At 37.9% G+C, this 19,999-nt stretch overlaps 1 protein-coding gene across 2 annotated transcripts in view; it reads right to left on the reverse strand.

The window, feature by feature from the left end:
• Window positions 1–1,350: 1,350 nt before the first annotated feature.
• The window catches only part of RBMS3 (RNA binding motif, single stranded interacting protein 3), a 344,868-nt gene continuing 326,219 nt past the window's right edge, over window positions 1,351–19,999 (reverse strand). The window contains exons 11-12 of one of the 2 annotated variants that reach the window (XM_010007500.1): window positions 3,996–4,076; window positions 1,351–1,482 (exon numbers count right to left, since the gene is read on the reverse strand). In XM_010007500.1, the coding sequence (XP_010005802.1) occupies window positions 1,351–1,482; window positions 3,996–4,076 (213 nt within the window). The remainder of the gene's footprint in view (window positions 1,483–3,995; window positions 4,077–19,999) is intronic. The other variant, XM_010007501.1, reaches the window with a different exon arrangement.

Below are 19,999 nucleotides of genomic sequence, written 5' to 3' on the forward strand. Positions count from 1 at the left end.
AGTGCCATTAGAAGTATACCCATCATTGCAATAACGCAGTAGCTGACAAGGAAAGATGAGGGATCTCATTCTCAGAGGGTGGAAATTCACCACACTGGCAAGAAACACAGCACCCATTTCCATAAAGAACTGCAATGTAGTTTCCTCCTGTGTGGGAAGAATGCTAGAGTCCACGTCTCACAGCTACCTTAGGAGGGCTTCTGAACCTAAGTTCTTCTGCTTTCAGACTTAAGTGAAAGGGATCTGGAACAGAGGAATGGCCTAGACCTCCTACAGAACACAGTCACTAAAACAAGCCAAAAGGACAGTATAGTCACATATACTTATCTCATTGCCCTTTATATTTTTTAAGTATTTTGTCATAATTTACTTACAGGTACTAGAGAGACTGATGGCTAGAAGGAATACACAATGTTTTCTATACCAGCTCATATCTTATGACTTCATAAGTACTATGACATGATGCATTGACTGACATATCTAACATATTTCTTGTCTGACTACTTGTCTGCTTCCTTCCCTGAGATAAAAAAAAAAGTGTATTTCTCTTTTCATAGTGATGCTGGTGTTCAATATACATTTATTAATCAAGGAGTAGGTTTGGGCTCCTTCCTAGAATCTGTCCAATATTGATCAGTCCTAGTGAGAAACCTGCCGCTAAGTAACCTTCCCTTTGTGAGGACCAGCTTTGTCGTGTCCAAGAGAAGAAGTGTTTGAAGATTATTCTGAAATTGAAAGGGCTCTTTAGGAATTCTAGCTCTAGCTTTCACTGTATATATTTTGAATTTTCCAAGGTATTCCATAGGAAGCAAAAAAAGGAGCAGAGGACAGGAGAAAGAAAGAGTGCTTCTCCCCATCCCTTTCTTGTTCTGTCTTTGTTCATTGCCAGTTTCTGCTTACTCAGTGTCTGCACAGCACCACTTCAGCCCAGTCACAAATACCAACTTGGGGCAATTTGTACTGCTTCACTAGGTAAACTTTCAGAAAGAAACATTCATATGTGTACACTGCCAGTATTTTCAGCACTGCCAAAAATTAAGCCCTTTTTTTAACCTCTGATGCCAGACACTGCTTTAGCTCAGCATGATGATTGTTAATGTAGTTGTTGAGATCCTTCAGATTCCAGAAAAGCAGCAGTTAAGAGGGAATTTCATTGCAGGCAGGAACTCAAGGACGTGTTGCCAAGGTGAAGCCAACAGCCAAAACCTTGTGCTAATTATACTGCTATATATCCAGAATTCATCTGAACTTAATGAAGCTACTCTGAATGTATATTGCTCAAATAGGGAGCATAATTCAGCCTCCTATAACCAAGGAACAAAACCTTCTAGTTACAAAGTGTATGCCTACTTACTTAGACTGTTGGTAAGAATATGCAGGCGCATGTTCACTGGATGTTTCCACTGTCATCTGTTGCTGTTGACCACTGGCTTCCTGTGATGAAGATGCTACTGTCTGTGGAGAAGTATCAGCAACAACACCCTAGGGAATCAAATGAGAACACAAAGAAGTTACTAATTTTATTCACTGCAGTAAATTACATAACAAGAGCTGAGCACCATCTCTCTAGAGATCGAGAAAGTGTGAGATAGCAGAACCACATGCTCCATCAGCCTTAGAGAGCTAATCCAGCAACAAGAAGCTTCCTTAGTACTTGCTTAGAAGCTTCCCTATAGTACTTGGTTCTTACAGGCTGTCATGGGAAATACCTCCACCTTTGAACACAGTTCCCTGCCCATTCAAAGCCAGAGTCAAAACTTATGACTTCAGTGGAGTCTGGATTTTACCTTATCTTTTTTTGCAACATATGCATGGCTCTTCTGATTTTCACTTTCCTTCCCCAGCCTCACAGTGAGCTCACATTGCAATGCACGAAAGGTAGAATCTAGACCCACCGCTTTCTCCTTTACTACACATGTAACAGAATTTTAGTTGCCTTACAAAAATATTCTACTCCTCTAGTCACTAGGCTTATGCATGTTCCCTTCAAAAATACCTTTACTTCACACAGAAGACTTTTATCTGTTAAGTCAAAGCTCCAATAAAGTTTTGTTTTATTTATACATTATCAAAAAAATAGATCACTAAAGACACAAAAGATTGTATGTATGAATTTAAAATTATGCACTACTTCTTATCCTATTTACACTCTGAATAGTATTATTTTTAAGTATTTTTGTATGTTTTTAAACAAGCTATATTTTCTTTCATTTACTCTCATGCTTGGTGTGCTGGTCACATGAATAACACTAGCAGGTGTCTTCAGGGAATATGTTTTATTACTGTACTGAACACAACAGAGCCAGAAGAGGGAGCACAAAGCACTTGCTTTGTTTCTATTTGAGTTCTGTGTAAACAACAGGTAGTTTGTTTTAAATTCTCTGTTAAAAATACCAGTTTCATTTTTCAGAAATTCTTCATATCTGTTGCTTAACAGACTGTCAGTATTATCTTTTTCTGTCTACTTCTTTGTATTTATCCTCCTCCTTTTGCCCATCTCATCTTGAGATTTTAAACTCTCTGGGGCAGAGACTGTGTAATTTGGTCTCTGCTTGTAGAGCATCCAGTGTAGTAGGGTCCTGGTTCGTGATGCTACATAAATACAGATAAACATTAACAATAATCATCATCACTGAGAGCAAGACAGGCTATACATTCAGATAAAATTTTAGTATTATAGTAGATAATTATAACATCATGTTACTTTAGTAGGCATTAATACACCAGTAGGTGATGGGGAGGAGGGCTCAGGAAGAATAAAGGTTCATATTGGTTAGCACAGTATTCAGCCAGTACTGCTGTCTGAGCCACTCTCCATCCCAGCGTCTCCTTTTCATTTGGCTTTGTATCTGTCTGGTTTAATCACTAAGAATGACAATTGAAAAGAGCCACTCATGGGCTGTTTGTAAACAAATAAGCTTTAGGGCAAAACTATCCTGAGGTAAAAAAAGACTAAAACATGTAGCAGCCTTTCCTGTGAGACCTTACTTGGGAATCTCAGTAATTGCAAAGTACCATGAGAAATCAGGATGAGAACACTTGACTTCTGGTGGAGTCATGCCAACAGTACTTCTCATTCAGCATCCTCAGAGCACACAGTAGTGATAGCACAAACTCCAAAGTCCACACAGCTGAAGACAGAAGTACAGAGTCCCCGGCACTCCTCGCCATTACCCCGAAGTAAGGGAGAAGTTATTACTAAAAGTGGATAGTACCAAAGAGAAGCACACAGGGAGGAGGATGCCAAGGGTCCCTCCTTTCTCTGTGCTCAGTGACCCTTATGAAGCTTCACAGAAGTGGAGGCCAAGCTGATCCTCTCCTGGCAGCCTGTGGTCTACAGGGTTGAGTAAATACTTACTCATTAGACTGTCATCAGCATGACTCAGCCCCAAGGAGGGAGGGAGCGAATCCTTCCTCAAGGATGAAAAGCACTCAGTCAGTGCAGCATCCTCCATGTCTGTATATACAAGAGGAAGGTTTCCATTGCTCAATCACTTTTTCTGGTGGCTAAATGTTTCAGCAATTACCTATACTTGCTAAGGACCTCACCAAACCCTCTTGCAGTCTTGTTTTCTTGGAATCTCTTTTGGGTTTGTGGTCTGCCTGATGGGTTTGTTTTCCTGTCTCTTCCCATCTCCCTCCCAAGTACATGGGGAAAAAAAATAGTCATAATCACTGAAGTTTTATTCCATGAAGTTTGCATTCCATGCAAAACAGGAGCCCTTGCAAATGATTAAAAATAATAATAATAAAAAATATTAAAAAAAAAAAGAAAAAAAGGAGGGAGGGGAAGAAAAGAGAAGAAAAAGAAGGAAAAAGATAAAAAGAAAAAAAGAGAAAGAAATGTGCAGTCCTAATTTTAAAAGCCGAAAGCTTCTAGCCAACATTCCATAAATAAACTTCAGGTCTCTGTCAAATAACAAGTGCAAGGAGGCATAACAGATAAGAGTTCTGCTTCCCCTTCATTCTATTTTCATGGATGGGCATAAACTTACTTCAATAGGGACAGCTGTTGGAGGCACAGGAGTGTACTGGGGGATGTAGGTCCCTTGCATAGGTGCAGCAGCAGTCATGTACTAGAACAAATCAAAGGCAAATGAATGTTAGAAAACCAAAATCAACATGCATAAAACCATATTGGAAGCATGGCACTGCTACAAATTTCTGTTCAGAGTTTGTTGGTTAGTGTATAGGCTATTATTTCTTTAAATTAAGGAATTTAGGCAATGGTAGGAATTATCTAGCTATTAAAAATCATAATCTTGAACTTCAAAGTCTGGTCATATCTGAACATAGGCAGTAGCAAACATCTTGCTGATAAGATTCAGATCATTCACATAGCTTCTAAAATTGAGAGACTCCTACTTACAAAAAAAAGCAACAGAAGAGACACTATAGCAGCATATATATCATGTTTACAGATACAAAATGAGTCTAAACAATCTTTTGGAATTTTATTGCTCTTATCTAATGATGCCTAAAATAAATTAGGCGTGAAATGTTACAAGTTTATTCCAGTCCATATTTAACTATCAATAACAGCAGTTGAGGTTACAGCGATACAAAGGCAATGGGGGGTGCAATCTGAGGCAGGAAAAAAATAAAGGAATAAGAAGAGATACCTGGGAGTTTCTCCTTTTGTACACAGAATCCTTAGCTAAACTCTTATGGCTTAATCTCAATATCCAGGGATCTTTTCTATGCATTTTGAAACTTCTACAAATTATTATTATAGCAATATTTTGTCTAAGCTTCTCTAAAATACTGTCTCTCACAAGTAATATTAGACAATCTTTTTTAAAATTGATGAGTATATGTGAATTTTACCATTGGTATGACACTACTCTCTTTATGTAACACACTTCTCGGAAAGCTCTTGAACTGAATGCAACAGATATTGTTCAAATCTTCAAATAAAGAATCAATATTAAGTTGTCAGATCTATGTGAACTTTTTCTTCTACAATCCAGTCCTAACTGCATGTCTTCACTGACAAGAATCTCAGAATGTGCAGAATCCCACAACTGACTGTATGACACTTCCACTACATGTTCTCTTCAAAGACACACCAAAGATCTGAATGAGCATAGACTGTATTTGATGAATTTTAAAATTAGTTAAATATAGCTTTGCTTCCTGGCAGAGCTAGGAAGTTCATGCAAGATTTTATTCTGCTGTTTATAGTAAAATTTACATTTAAAGCACTCTCTCACTTCAATTCTAAACTAGCTGGATGGTTTGATATGTCTGTCACAAGCATGCATTTTGAAATTGTATAGTGGGGTGCAGACTCTGCAGCAATGCTGTAGAAAGGCCTTAGGGAATGAGAAAAGCATATTTAAGAATTCTAAATCCTGAAGTCTTCATTCAAGTAGAAGAAACAAAATTACTTAAAAGAAATAGTTTTCTATGGAAAAATAATTTTTAAAAAAGTGTTAATGAGGAACATAGGTGACTTTGAAGGTATCCTTGCAATATTGTGTTGAAAACCATTACACTATTTTTGCTAAAATTCAGTGTTTTCCTCAATTTGAGCAAAGGGACAGAAGTGCCCCCAGTGTCTGTGTGCCTGTATTAGGCCACATTTTTCTGCAGCTCCTTTTCCTTGTTCTACAGAGAGGGAATTGAATTCAATAGTTTTTGTATGAATGCTAACCAAACCACCAAAGACATCAGGCCAACTATCCCTATTGTACTCAGTACAGTTGGGCTATTCTCCTGCCTTATGGATTAGGAGTTAATGAGAATGCTACAGCAGGGTGTTCCAGAGCTGCTTCCGCTTCATTCATTCTGCTCTGTCATGTTGCCATCACATGTTGGGACAACATCTGCTGTGTAGCACTGTTCTAAATGTGTCAATATTTAACATTAACCTGAAGCACTTGGTTTTAAACATCTACACAGGCTAGCTTGGCTTAGACAATTTTATATAGATTTTAATTAAAAGTGTTAATTTAAAGAATAAAGTGGCCTCATTCAACTTGGACTTCCTCTGAGTTGTCCCTTGAACTGAGCAGACATATAAGATGCAGTTGTCTGCTATTCTCTTACCTTACACACAAACATATCAGTTTTAATAAATAAATACATAACTATATAACTGCCTTCAAATTCAGGGCACTCCACTTGTTGCAAAATTCTTTGGTGTTGAGTTCTGCAGCACAACAACTGAAACTGTGCAGGAATGAATGAGTGACTTTGCTTACTGCAAGCACTGCTCTTGGTAGCAATTCAGTTTCTTTCCTCTATTGTTATTCTCCTCCTGAGGCAGAACCTCATCTTACTTGTCAGACTACTTCACATTGCTTCCTTCATTACTGCCCAATCCCTAAAGGAAACTGTTCTGTTGACTTGCGTGTCACTGGTGGGCCTTGCCAACCCCTGCTTGTCTTGGTCTTTCCAGACAATCACACCTCCCCATACTCTTCCAGTTTAATTTTTTTGTGCACAAATTTTAACTGAATTCAGCTGAACAGCAGGTGATGTACAGTGCTGCAGACCAAAGCCATCTAGTTATCCACCAGACTCCCTGAAGAACTGTAGGAATATGATTTTTTCCCCCTGTATATAATATTCTGTTTGTCTAAATGTCCACTGTTGTGGTGGTTCAACTTTTTTGCTAAATCATTTAGAGTTCTAAAATTAAAGCAAATTATGTGGGCCAAACTAGTCCCATTAATGACATAAATGAAGTCTCAGTTTCTGTGGCAAAGAATTTGGTCCTCGTAAAAGTTAGCCAAGGCTCAGCCCTACAGAGGCTGGCTGCTTAATAATCGGCCTTTGACCTCTCAGCTGCAGGCTGGTCTGTATTAGAGGTATACACATTGTGCCCTTCCATGGAATATCAACATGTATTTAATGTATTTATCTTTATAAATTAAAAGATCATCATCTTGGAGAAGGGTAACCAGGTTAATGATTAAACATATTATCAGTTTCCTGGTATAAAGAAAATCAGAGTTTACAAAATGAGACATTAACATACACGTTTACAGCAGATTTGGAAACCCTGAACAACACTTACTTAGAATTAGTGGGCCTACTAAGACCAAGAAACAATAAGCAAGGAATAAATGGTAAAGAAGAGGCTTTTTATCAATGTGCAAATGCTGCTTTTTGTTGTTTTGCTTAATTTTTATGTAAATGTGTATCTGTTGCAAGAAAGAAATATAATTTTCCTAATTTCTTTCAATCTCCATGCTCCTGAGAAAGCACAAAACCTTTTCAGTCAAGGTGAGCACCAAATTGCAAAAGCTTCATACCAACATATGCTGGTGAGAATTTATACCCCAGGGAGACTAAATGGATGTCTTTCTTGAGTAAATGCTAACCCATGTGTCTTAAATGAGCAAGGGTGCCAGAGCCTCATCTTCAGTGATTATTTGTGGTCTCATATCACTGCATGAGCTGCAGCACAGTGATAATGACTTAGATTTTTTGTATCCTCAGAATTAATTCCAGGGTTTGTTTGTGTCTTTTTAAAACCATCTGAGAAGTCTAGACACTGCATCACTAACAGAATTATGTGAAAACATTTGCATTGCTGGAAAACTAAGGAAATGAAACTGTTGGCTGATTCATTTTTATCAGCTTTTTTTTTCCCTTTCCATGAAGGAAACCTGCCCTCCCACTTTCAAATTTCTTTCCCTGCAAAGAACAAAAATTGCATCTCTCTTTGACCATTGTGAAGTGGTTATAACTTTAATAAAATATAAAATAAAACAGCTGCTTTTTTTGTCCCTGGTTCCACCTTCTCATTTGAAAATACCCTGCTTTCCAGTAGAAAAGAACATTGTCTTGCTGTGTCCTCTTTTCCCATAGTCTGGCATGGAGACATAGGGACTCAGGAAGAGAAAAGGACCATCTAGTTCATCAGTGCCAGTGGCAATTCAATGAAATAGAATATCCAGCCACCACAGTTTTTACTTTAAACTTGAAATATCTTTTGCTACCCAGAAGCATTCTCATTTTCCAGCTCAATCCTGTAATTATTAAATGGCCATGATTAATCTTAGTTTTTTTTCCCAGGTAAAGAATATGAGACTAAATGATATGGAGTTTTTGCATATTTTGCAATATTTTTGCTAATAATTATCAGCCTGGCCTAAAATATAATAACATAATGCTATTTTACCACACAATTACCATAGCCCTATCAAAAATAGCTCTGTCATTCAACAGAATCCCATCACTGGGCCACTGCACTCATTGTTCAGTCAGAGAATAGAAATCTTTACAAGATTTAACCTTCCTTCCCTGCTGCTCTGTAATACAAATGTATTTAGGAACACTGACTATCATTTCCCTTTCAACCTTCCTAATGAGATATTACCTAATTCTCTGACCAAGTTAAATGAAGGTAGAGAGAATAACAATTTCAAGAATTATATTTACAAACTAATCTGCTCTTCAGGAGTTCTAAGCATCCTTCACAAATCCCTACCTTTGGAAATCACAGTAATACAAAGGTATAGCAGAAATAGTGCAGATGAGCTAAACCCCCCACAAGTAACAGATCTTTTCTTTATTTCTGAAATTCAGGCCTGCTACTAAAGCGGAGCGATCAGATCTATTCGGATAAAGACTCTTTAAACAAATGTGAGAACAGTCAGATCACCACATGCAGCTGTGCACCACGCTCTCACTCGCATACAAAATTCTGTGTTTGCAAAAACTTTAGTAAATGCCAACAGGACTCCAGGAATGTCTACAGAAACAGTTAAATAAAAATCTGGCTCATTTGTTTTAACCACTTTTTTGGGGTCTAAAGCCTGGCATTACAAAGGAACTTGGTGAAAGTCTAAAATCACTTTCAGATACCTCACCAATGTCTGAAAGGGTGAAAATGGAGGAAAATCCATCAGAACGTGAAAGTTTCCATCTTAATTTTATCTTTCATTAAAGGCATGTGGAACTTCCTATAGGACTACTTATTTATAACAAGTTGTTCATATTATATATTTCAGTTTGTACACAGCTATGGAACTCAACCTTAGGGTGCCAGTGATCCTTGTAGCCCATGTCAGTGTACCTAGGCCCTTATTTTCAATCTTGCCTTCCTTCTGATGAAGACTCTGCTGTAGGCAGGGATCCATGGAAGCTGTATAAAAATGTAGACTGATTCTTCATTTATGACTGCATCAATGAATAGCTTGAAGATTTGAAAAGTGCTTTTTTTACATAATTCTAATAATGCCATGGCTCTGATGAATATATTCACAAGTGAGCAAGACTACTCTTACGCTTTAAACAAAGACCAAGAATCTGGTGGTTTCTTGTACTTTCAATTCTTAATTCTTCAGTTCTTATCAATTTGTCTACAAAAGGAATATTTTTATTTTTTCTAATACCCTCTAAATACCTGTTCTGTAAATGTACATTATGAGATCTCTGGGACAAGTTTTTGAGCATGAGTTAGTGCAGGATTTATTACAGACTGTTCTGTCTGCAGTACCCTATATAAAACCAGGGCACAGTGACTATATCATAACAAAAGAGCATACTGCATCAGTCTTGGTCAGCCAGGGTTACTAATCACTGAGATTCTGTCACATTTATATTCTTCTTTCAGATCCTGTATCCTGAAGAATAAAGGGATGATGCAGCAGAATTAGGACTGATTCTTCTGACAGAAAAATTCCCTCTGCACCCCATCAGTTGGGAAGTCTTACAAATTTCTATCTGAATATAAGTCTTGCAATTAGTCCCTCTTGAATGGCATCCAGTAAGATGAAGGAAGGCTGATCTGTACATTCTTATATTTTCAACTTAAGTATTAAATGTGTCAGTGAAACTCTCAATACATGAGCACATTAAGCTGTTATTAATAACATATCCATTTATATGAACAAATAATTGCTTTCTAGAGGTAAACATGTCTTCCAGAGGCTATTAAATCTCCATTAATTTGAAGACTTTAAAGTGAAAATGTCCATCCACTGTATGGATAAAATTATTAAAACAACAGGAGAATCACTAGAACTTGTTAAATAACAGTTGCTCATTAATCACATACAGCTTCCATTTGCTCTTTCAGACCAGAAATCAGAGTGGACAGCTCATGGGCCAACTGTTAAGAATGAAGCAGATGAAAGCAATGACAATTACAAGTTAACCCCCCCCAAACAAACAAACACCCCAAAACAAACAAAAAAACCCCAAAACCAAAGCAAACCCAATGAAAACCAAAACACAAACAAAAACCAGGAGGAATTTCATCACCTCCTGCATGAAAAAGCAGTCATGCCTGACAGATGTAGGGTAGTAAGATAATAGCATTCCACCACCAAAGTACACCTTGGACATTCTTAAGTGTAGCTGAAGCACAGTATTGCTCAGCTCTTTGTCTCTAAAACACCCTAGAATCCAAAATTTTTGGTAAACTGTAATGAAGGATATTGCTGGCTTACCAATAGGAAAAGAAAAGGAAAAGGAAAAAGAAAAGTAGGAAAAGAAGGAGAATAAATTATCCACAAAAAGTATTTAAAAAAAAAAGCTGTCTGCAAGTGTGCTGTGTCTAGAGATGGAGGAGAACTTGCCAAATTGGTGAGCACAAAATACCTTGCTGATACTACCTGTGGCTCCTGTTGGGGTTTACACTAGAAGCTAACAGTAGCACTAAGGATGCCTTAGCAGCTGGCCCTCCTGTATTGATGGTGAACATACAAGTTTAGGCTTGGGCAGATAGAAGTGCATTCCCTCTGGGAAATGCTGGGTCCCTATGTCTAAGGATGAGAAGAAAATCAGCCTGTTGTCAGGTATGTGCGGCCAAATGTCTTGCAAAACACAAACTTGGGGTTTCCAGGCTACTCAACACAGCATTGGAGTGGCTGAGTGGGAGTTTGCAAGTCCCTAAGAACACCACTTCAATCTGGGTCATCAGTGGAAGGTCTGGGATGTTTGCACCTCTTCCTGCACACCTCGGAAACAGCAGTCCCTGTTTAGTCTGAGAGCTGGTGCCTGCTTTTCTTCCAGGGCAATCCCATGAAGTCACCTTCCCAAAGCAACATTCCTGGGGCTTTCTGACTTGGCTCCCAGGACTAATCTGGTCCTCAGTAAGCAGATCTATAAGCCACCTCATTAGGAGATCTGGAAACCTGCCCAAAATATCAGACATGGTGGGGCTGCTTTGGAACATGAAATCCTGGGAGAGCTTTGCAGCTGCTGCCTGAAAGCTGACATGAACAGAACAGCAACCAAGAGGGATGTTTAAACCAGTTGGCAGCTGTCAAGATCTTGTGGAGCATATTTTGTATTGGAAATACCATGAGCCATTGTTTCTGAAAATTAGTTTTTATTTGGAATTTCTGGTTCATGGCAGAATCTTTCTGTTTTGTTTTGAGTTTTTAAAACATGAATCAGAATGAAATAAAATTTCATAAGATGAATTTCCCACAAACTAGAAACCATGGATGTTCCTCAACCAGCTCTTCTTCTACCTGTAACTTGTGCAAAAGATCAGACATTTTCATATTTGGAAGGGGTGGAGATAATAGAAAATACTAACCTTTAAGAGCTCGTGCTGACTTCAATATATTTAAAATTCTATGTTTTTAAAATAATGAAGTACAAAATACTGCTTCTCATTACCATACAAAGTGGTCTGTTAAAATCTTCAAATGCATTTACATGGTCATTATCTTTGCTTACAGGGCAGGGCTCTGGAAGCTAGCAAGAGTCAGCATTTTTGTGAGGGATTCCTTTTTCCTGCTTTCTACAAACTCTTGAAATTCTTATGGGGGAAAGGAAAAATTAACATCAATGCCCTACTGATAGAGTGTGACTGAGTAACAATATTACAGAGTCTGCCTCTTAGTATGTTAATTATTGGCTGTGGAAAGTTGTCTGAGATACATCAGACTGCATTAGATCCAGGGGTGCATAACCAAAGGAGAAACCCTGCCTTTTAGCAGGGTGCTGCCTAAGTGGATTGAACTATAATGCCACATCATGACCTTGTCTACCATGTAAATATTTGCTTTCAGTTTCATTGAACTCCTAAACTTAATTTGTCGTAAAAATAACATAGAACCTCTCCCAGTTTGTCATCATCTCAATCAAATGACAAAGAGAAGAGGGAGGGGAAGAGGAGGAACGATACTAAAAAATAATAATAATTTAAAAAAAGAAGCAAAAGAACAGAATAGAAAATAAAATAAGGGAGCCAGAGGGGTAAGTCCAATACTTTAAAAAAAAAACAGTAATCACTCCATCACTCTTTGCCTGAAACTTTTGTTGTGTTTTCTTGTGTTTTTTTTTTTGTTGTGTTTTTTTTTGTGTGTGTGTTCTAATTACTAATTCCACCCCTAGTCCCCTTAGAATGTCTCCCATTTTTTAATACTGCAGGCCTTTCACATTATTTCATTGCACTATTTTCTCTACCTTGTACTGTGATGCTCTGATCTGTTGGGAAAGTATGATCAGCACAGCAGATGAATCCAAACGAAAGCAGCCAAGAATGCTAGCTTGATGCTTCAGCTCTAAATCTCACTTGTACAGGTGGGCAACTTAAGACCTAGGAAACCTGAGGTGTATTTAAAAACACAGAAGTGCAAGCACCCATTCACCATAAGACATAATTTAATGTAGCTTTATGGTTGTGCTTAGTACTTATTTTCCCAGGAATCATATTAGCAATGCTTGAGGAGGCCAGGAAAACAGATGTGTTTTAGTTCTGGCGTAATAGCAGCATTCCAAGGCTGTTCTTTGTATTCCTTCAGAGCTGGCTTTCCAAAGGAGACAGAGTCAGCTCATACACATTCAAATTATATACAATTACAAATCGGTATGGATTGTGCTTTAACACCCTCTTACAGTTCTGGACAGTATAAGCACAAATACTGGTGTATGAATTTTAATGTTTTTAGGGCTAATAAAATCCAGGCCAAGTGAAAAGGAATTAATTTTAGTACGGAAAAAAGCCTCTCTTAATCAGTCTTGTCCTCACTCTCAGTGTACTGATTGTAAGTAGTTTTAGACAGGGCTAAAAAAAGCATAGCAACAATTTCATATAGCTTGACAGAGGAGTATGCCATAATGGTTGTTCCTGTTACATTTTTTCAGGTTAGCACACAGTGTGAAAAATTAAAAGCAAAGCAAAACCTAATAAAATCTTCCCAACTTCCTCCCCTCTCTAATTCTGATAAGCAATGGAATATGAAGAGGATAATCCATGAAGGGAATCAACATTGGGGAATACATTAAGACAAGTACAAACACTAGTATTTCCTCCTTATGAATGCCCTTTAGATGACAGAGCTGTTCAAACAACACTTAAGGAGCAACCGCAAAATGCTTGACAGACACATGTGATGTTATGGCCCAAAATGTTTGCTTGCCAGACAGAGAGGGCAAGGTTTGTTGTTTTGCTTTTTTTTTCAATTTATCTTTTTTTTTTTTTTCTTCTGAAAATCCTTTAGGGGAAACTCACTCCACGTCCGCTGGCACGCAGCCCTTTTAGTATAAATTCATATTACAATGTTGTATTTCTAATGGATTGGGTATGGTGCTTTTCCATTTTGCTAATGAGAAAAGCTAAAGGCCATTACTTGTTCTGATTAAGATCCCGAGGGAAGAAATGTGATGTGTATATTACCAGGCCATACGTAAAGGAAGTATGTGGCATTTCTAATCAATCAGATGAAGGGTAGATAGAAAAAGTCTTATCCTGTGACTGCAGAGGAAGAAGATATAGGAGAGAAAGAAACCATAGAAAGTGTCTTTAAAAGGTGACTTACGGGAATCAGTTATAATGATATTAGTATGATCAATGACTACAGCTACTATCTGGGAAGGATGTAATTACCAAAATGAAAACTTTCAAACGGGAAGCCTGATCAAGGGCAGAGGTACTGTCATATTTCTCACAGCACTGACAGCTCTCATCCAGACAATGTATTACCATGTCCCTCAGACGCATTACCGTGCCACCAGATTGAGCTCTGCTTCCCTGGGGGTGGGAGCAGACCGAGGGAGAGAGGGGATGTGAAACTTTGCATCCAGCTCCAAAACATGAGTAGGGTCGGTCCAACGGCAAATTCAAGATAAGGAAAGGCAAGACTGGGTTAGGGAAAATAAAAAGAGAAAAGTGCCAGTCATGACTGGCTTTAAGGAAAATTTTGCAGTGGTGCACATTAAAAAACATTTAAACTGAAAGAAAGGAAATGACCAGTGAGCTATTCATTATAAAGGAGATGAAACAAAAGAGATGCACTGCTGAATTTTCAGGATACTCTGCAATATTGACTAAGATGTTTCAATATGCAATTTCTACATGTTTAATCCTGATGGCATAGACATATACCTGGCTGAAATACAAAGTTAAGAGACATTTTTTCATCCTTTTAAAATGGCTGCATGTTTATATGAATGCTACAAGATAGATACTCCAAATGGCAAATTAAATGAACAGAGCTTGGAGATGGCTCTTCTAAGAGAGGACAAGATCTTCTGAATGTGTCATAACATAATCAGAGCTGTAGACATATTTTAATAATATATTAATTTTCACAGAATATTATTAATCACTGCTGAGCATTAAAACTGACAAAAATTCTAACATTGTACATCCTCTAAAATGGAATTCCATGTGACAGATTAATGAAATATTACTATCAATGACAGCAAAACTATAACAAATTATAGGACCAGCAGGTGAGACAGTCTCGTGTATTCTCTCAAACCTGTACTAAGGCATCTGGCTTTCCTCTGTGGGACATCATTGCTTCTTTACACATACCTGGGAATGCTTCAGATAGATGCACCCAGGAACAGAAGAAAAGACAGTAACTCTCCTATCTGCTTTAAAAGAATAGTCATAAGAAACACTGGGACTGTGAACTTGGAAAACATCTTCTACTCTTCTTTTCATCAGAAGGCAATGCTGAGAGAATATATTCTCTTAAATACCACTGTTGACAAAACATGGATGCCACATACAGAGTAGGAAAAAAATAAGAATCGCAGCTGATAAAGCCCATCTACAGCTATCAAACCGAAATTCAATCGTATTTAGCTTTCCTTTAAGGTGTACATGGAAAAAAAAAAAAAATCTACACAGGCCTTAACAGGAGTTTTCAGTGAACTTCTTTGACCTCTCTGCTCAACTCATGCGAAAGGAACAAATGCTTCATGAGTGCACCTGAGCCTGCACGGGCAAGTAAGCAGGATGGGGGAAAACAGCCTGGCCTCTTCTAAGTGCCTCAGCCCACTCAGAGAATTGTTCTTCTCAGGAGGATCTTTCACAGTATCTAATTCTAGGTCGGGTTCTCTTTCTAGTTCTTTGATGCATTTCTGGCTTTGGCATGCAGACTGACTAGAAAGCTCAGATGTCTTCATTTTGATTTGGTGCTTGTGGATCTGCAAAATGTTCCCTTTATGCTTTTCTTTTACACTCAAAAAAAAAAAAAAAGAAAAAGAAAAAAAAAAGGAAAAAAGATTAAGTGCTGTGCAAATATTTGCAATGGAGAAAGTCCTTACTGCATGACAGATATTTTTTTTCCAAGAGTATGACAGAGATGACGAAGTGGCCATTTTCCCATAAAATAAATTTATATCAACACCTTCAAAACCATAGGGTTTTGCATGATTCATCTTATGGAGAAGGATTGCTGCTGACATACAAGTGTTATACTGAACTTCCAAGCCTCACTCCTACAATACAAATTAGCAGAGTTAACATTTAGAAAGTGTAAAACTGGCTATTTCTGAAGCTGAATAAGGGCATTTGCAGATTCCTCTCACTCAGTGGCTGATGTCAGGGACAATGAATTTAATCTTAGACTGGGGAGGGTGCCAGGGGGTGGTCTGCCAGCCTGTCCAGCTGTAATATCCCCTAATAGCCTTGAAGGAATTCTAATTGTGAACTGAAACAGCATCTGCTTAACCGTCATCCTAGCCTCAGGACTGGAACTTTTTTTGCTTGTTGTGAAGGATCATGAGAAAGACTACACAGAGCGTGAAGATAAAAGCAGAGTGAGATTAAAACCATTAAATATAACCACCAAGACACAGCTGTCCATACTGCTAGTGAACTCAAGGAAATATAAATGCTAGAATGCATTTGACATTCATGATGTATTTCAGAATTTAGAACATTGAGTTGACTGCAATTCTGTATTTTACAATCTTTTCCATTATTATTATAAGGAACAGATTATTTCAGATTCTTCAGTGAAAAGAAAATAGGTTTCAATGACAGACACTTTGAAATGGTAAAGAATAAAGTCAAATCTAAGCAGAACTGGTAAAATTTACTCTTTTCTCACTGGGAAGAAAGGGCCAGCTGCTTCAGCTGCCATGACCGGAACCACCTCCATGGCAGTACATCAAGAGTCTGGGCTTTGCCTCAGATGTCCTGCTTGCATTAGCAGTACAGCTGAGCCAGCTCTGAGCTTGGAATAGGCTCTGCTGTCCACTGTTTGAGAAAGACTACACTGTATGGAGTTAGTTTTCCTCAAAGGAAATAAAATGTCTTGCATTATTTTGCTTATTTATTTAACTGGAGTTGTAAGATTTAATTTATGTTTTTAAAGCACTGAGAAGATAAGATGCAATAGAGGTGCTGCTCTTGTTACTTGTCAGTTGCTTTCTACCTTAGCGTGCCTCTCATAAGACTGGAGTCCTGCTGTGTTCGGGAAGAGTAGCAAATGCTATGGGTTCCCTTCTGTAACACTTGTAATTTGGGGAAAAAAATCCACAAAGAAATGTTCCACAGAAATCTGCATGATATGTGAAGATGGAGTTAAATATTTTCACAGAAACTCCACAGCAACACAAACCGAACTTCCTTAAAAAGCAGTGCTTTAAACTAACAGTAAGTGCTGCAATTTCTTAGTTTGCAATTGGCCTAACTTTGCCTGTAAAGATCTCTAAGGAATAATTACAGTCCAGAGACACTAATTCTTTACATTTCTGTGCCAGACTTGTAATTGCAATCATATATTACCATTCCTCAGAACACATATCCAATAGTGTATGGAATAAAGCAACAATGTTCATATTAAACATAAGCTCAAGATGATGCTGTGATGCTTAAGCCATATTTTTCCCTTTTGAAACACAAGAAAATATAATGCTGCTCATTATATTTGTTTGAGAATTAATGAAAAGAAAAAGTGGATTTATAAGCCTTGAGATGTAGCATTCTTTTCTTCGTCTTTTGATGCAGGTTAATTACTTCATATTCCTCCATCAATCAGTTTCTGATTTCCAGCTCTGTTATATTCAGTTTTGAACAGAGGATATAAATTTCAAGAAGGTCAATGGTCTTCCACTCTCAATAGTTCAGGCAAAAAAAATATACAAATAAGGAAATAAGCAAATAGAAAATGTCCTTATTACGTATTTCCTTATAAGGAAAACTCCTTATTCAACCAGTGTCCACACACCAAATGGAATTTGTTTCTACTATTTCCCTACCATAATAGCCAAATATTTTTTTACCTTGTTATTATATTTCCATCACTCCAAATAGTATTGACAAAAATGGTCATTGAAAAAGAACAAATAGAACCCATTTTTTAGCCCAGTGCAGTTGTTTTAGGTGGTGAGGGTTGCCAGCAGAGCAGAATCAGGGTAAACAGTACAGTAGGAAAGGAATAGTCAGGTGCCTTAGTGGCTGGGAAAAAAATGGAAGTTTGGAAATTATAACATCTCTGATCTGCACTGCAAACGTTGTGCACAAAAGTGGTTGGCAGGGCAGAGAACACAAACAGAATGAAGCTTTTTCGTCACTGAAATTAGTTTCTGTAGAAATGGAAATATTATACCTATTTGAAGGAAACCCCTGAAAGAGAAACACTGTCAGCACAGGAAAACACGGAATTGAGGCTGGTGAATGTACAATGACTTAGATATTAAACTTTGAAGAAACTGGCTGTTTCTGTATTACAACTGCTAAAAGTAAAAAGGCACAATGAGAAGCATACAGGTGTGCCTATTACATTGAAAAGCCATAACAAATCCCAAAGGACAGAGCAGTCTCCATGAGACTGGAAAAGGATGTGCCTCTTTGAGATACTATTGCTCCCTGGACCCATTCTGGCATGGTGCAGCTCTCATCTGCCACACAGTAGAAATCTGTCGGGTTCAACAGCTCATTTACCTTGCTAGAAAAACAACTCAATTCAGCAAACTCCCAAATTCACTCAATGCAGCTGCTCTCAAACCCCTTGTTACAGTTTAATGAAATGTGCTGACTGAGCTGTTTCATAGTAAATATTAGTTATAGTCTAACTCTTCCCAAATGGAATCTTTTAGGGGCAAGAGGATTCTACGGGGCCATAGCATGGACACTGAGTCACCCATAGCTCACAAATAATAAAATAATATCTGAGAGCACAGAGGTTATTGCCATCAGCAGTTCCCTATGCAATTGTAAATCAGTTGAACAAAGCCTACCCTTTTTTGAGAACTCCAGGATTAAATCACTGTATATACAGGATCCCAGTGTCTTACACAGTGTATGAAGGTTATACCTTTAGGTTCTTCACTTAACCTTGCTTCACAAATGAGTGAACCCAGAAGAGCCTGCTCTTTCTGGATGAAAATACCTCAAAAGCACTGACAATTTGTCTTACAGAAAGCTTAAACCTTTGGGCTACTGGCTTCCCAACCATCTGATAAACCATATGGATTAACTGTGAATGTACTGTGCACTGAAGTTCAGTGGGATATTGGAAAAGCCAGTGAAATTCAATGTAATACTGTTTTTGTGAGCTTCTGCAGGTCCAGGCCTTTGCCCAACACAGGTTATTTCTGTCACTGTTATTATAATATGAAAAATATTGAACATCCTTCAACTTAAATTCACTTGCAACTTCATTGTATGTGTGCTCAATAATGAGACAAAGCGTAACGTTCAGAAACACTGCAGCATCTATAATCTAGGGTTCCCGTGACATCACAGTGCTCCTGGAAGCGAAGTTTTCCCTTCAACATTGGGAATTTAATTCAAAGATTGTTGCTTAACAAAACATACCCATGCTATTGAAAAAAAAAAAAAAAATCACAACAGCAAACAAAACAAAACAAAGGCAAGCATTATACGTAGTAATCCACACAAGATGTAGAAATCAGTCAGTCTTAACGCTTGGTCCCAAATGTTTTTCTTCTAAAGGGAATGCTGTGAATGGTCACTTGAAACACCTGTTTACTCTTTGACTGCATAAACTTCAGACACTGAAAAGAAAATGTTATTTTGATGCACAGGTCTTTTTTGAGTTTTGGTAAATCATGCTCAGTAAACGCTTTAAAAAGGTTTTATAATTTCCTCAATTCCCAGTACTTAAATGAATAGAAAAGAAAACTTAAATTACTTGTTTGGAACTAACAACATTTCTTCGCAATGAAAAACTGAGTTTGGAGATGAAAACAGGCTGTTGAATCCTTGTTCTCATTTTGTGTCAATGTCTGAAAGTCCTTCCTATGAATTTTAAGGTGTTTGGCCCATTTGAATTCTAGGTATCCCAAATAACCAGCTTTCCCTGATTCATGTCAAACACTAGTCTACCTCTTTATATATATTAGCCATTTCTACAAGGTGTTCAAGTTACACTTCCCTGTTTTACTTTCAGCTTCTTGTTTGTATTACTAGCACCATTAAAACCACCTCCTCCTTTCCATGGATGCTCTTCACATACCTACACTCTATTAGAAGCTACTACTGTCTATCACCTTCATGCCATTTTCCTTTAGCTAAACTTTATGGCATCTGTGACTTTAACTGATACAATTTAAGTACCTCAACTTAGACAGAACTGATATTGTGTGAAGGACTGCAACAGTGCTTAGCAGAAACTGGTGGTTCTTCCATGTAATTGATCATGTTGTGATTATTTTTTTTTAGGATACAGCCCCTTGGAGGATTTTGGGACTTCTTGCTGTGCTTGCAGCTCAGTTGTCATGCACTTGTAGCATGTGGAGATGTGACCACAGGACTGCTGCCCAGCTCTTAGTAGCAAAGAGCTGTGGAAGCATCAACTCTGGGAGACACTTCTTG

Source organism: Chaetura pelagica, unplaced genomic scaffold (genome assembly GCF_000747805.2).
Source record: "Chaetura pelagica isolate M959 unplaced genomic scaffold, ChaPel_1.0 scaffold10, whole genome shotgun sequence".
Classification (NCBI taxonomy): domain Eukaryota; kingdom Metazoa; phylum Chordata; class Aves; order Apodiformes; family Apodidae; genus Chaetura; species Chaetura pelagica.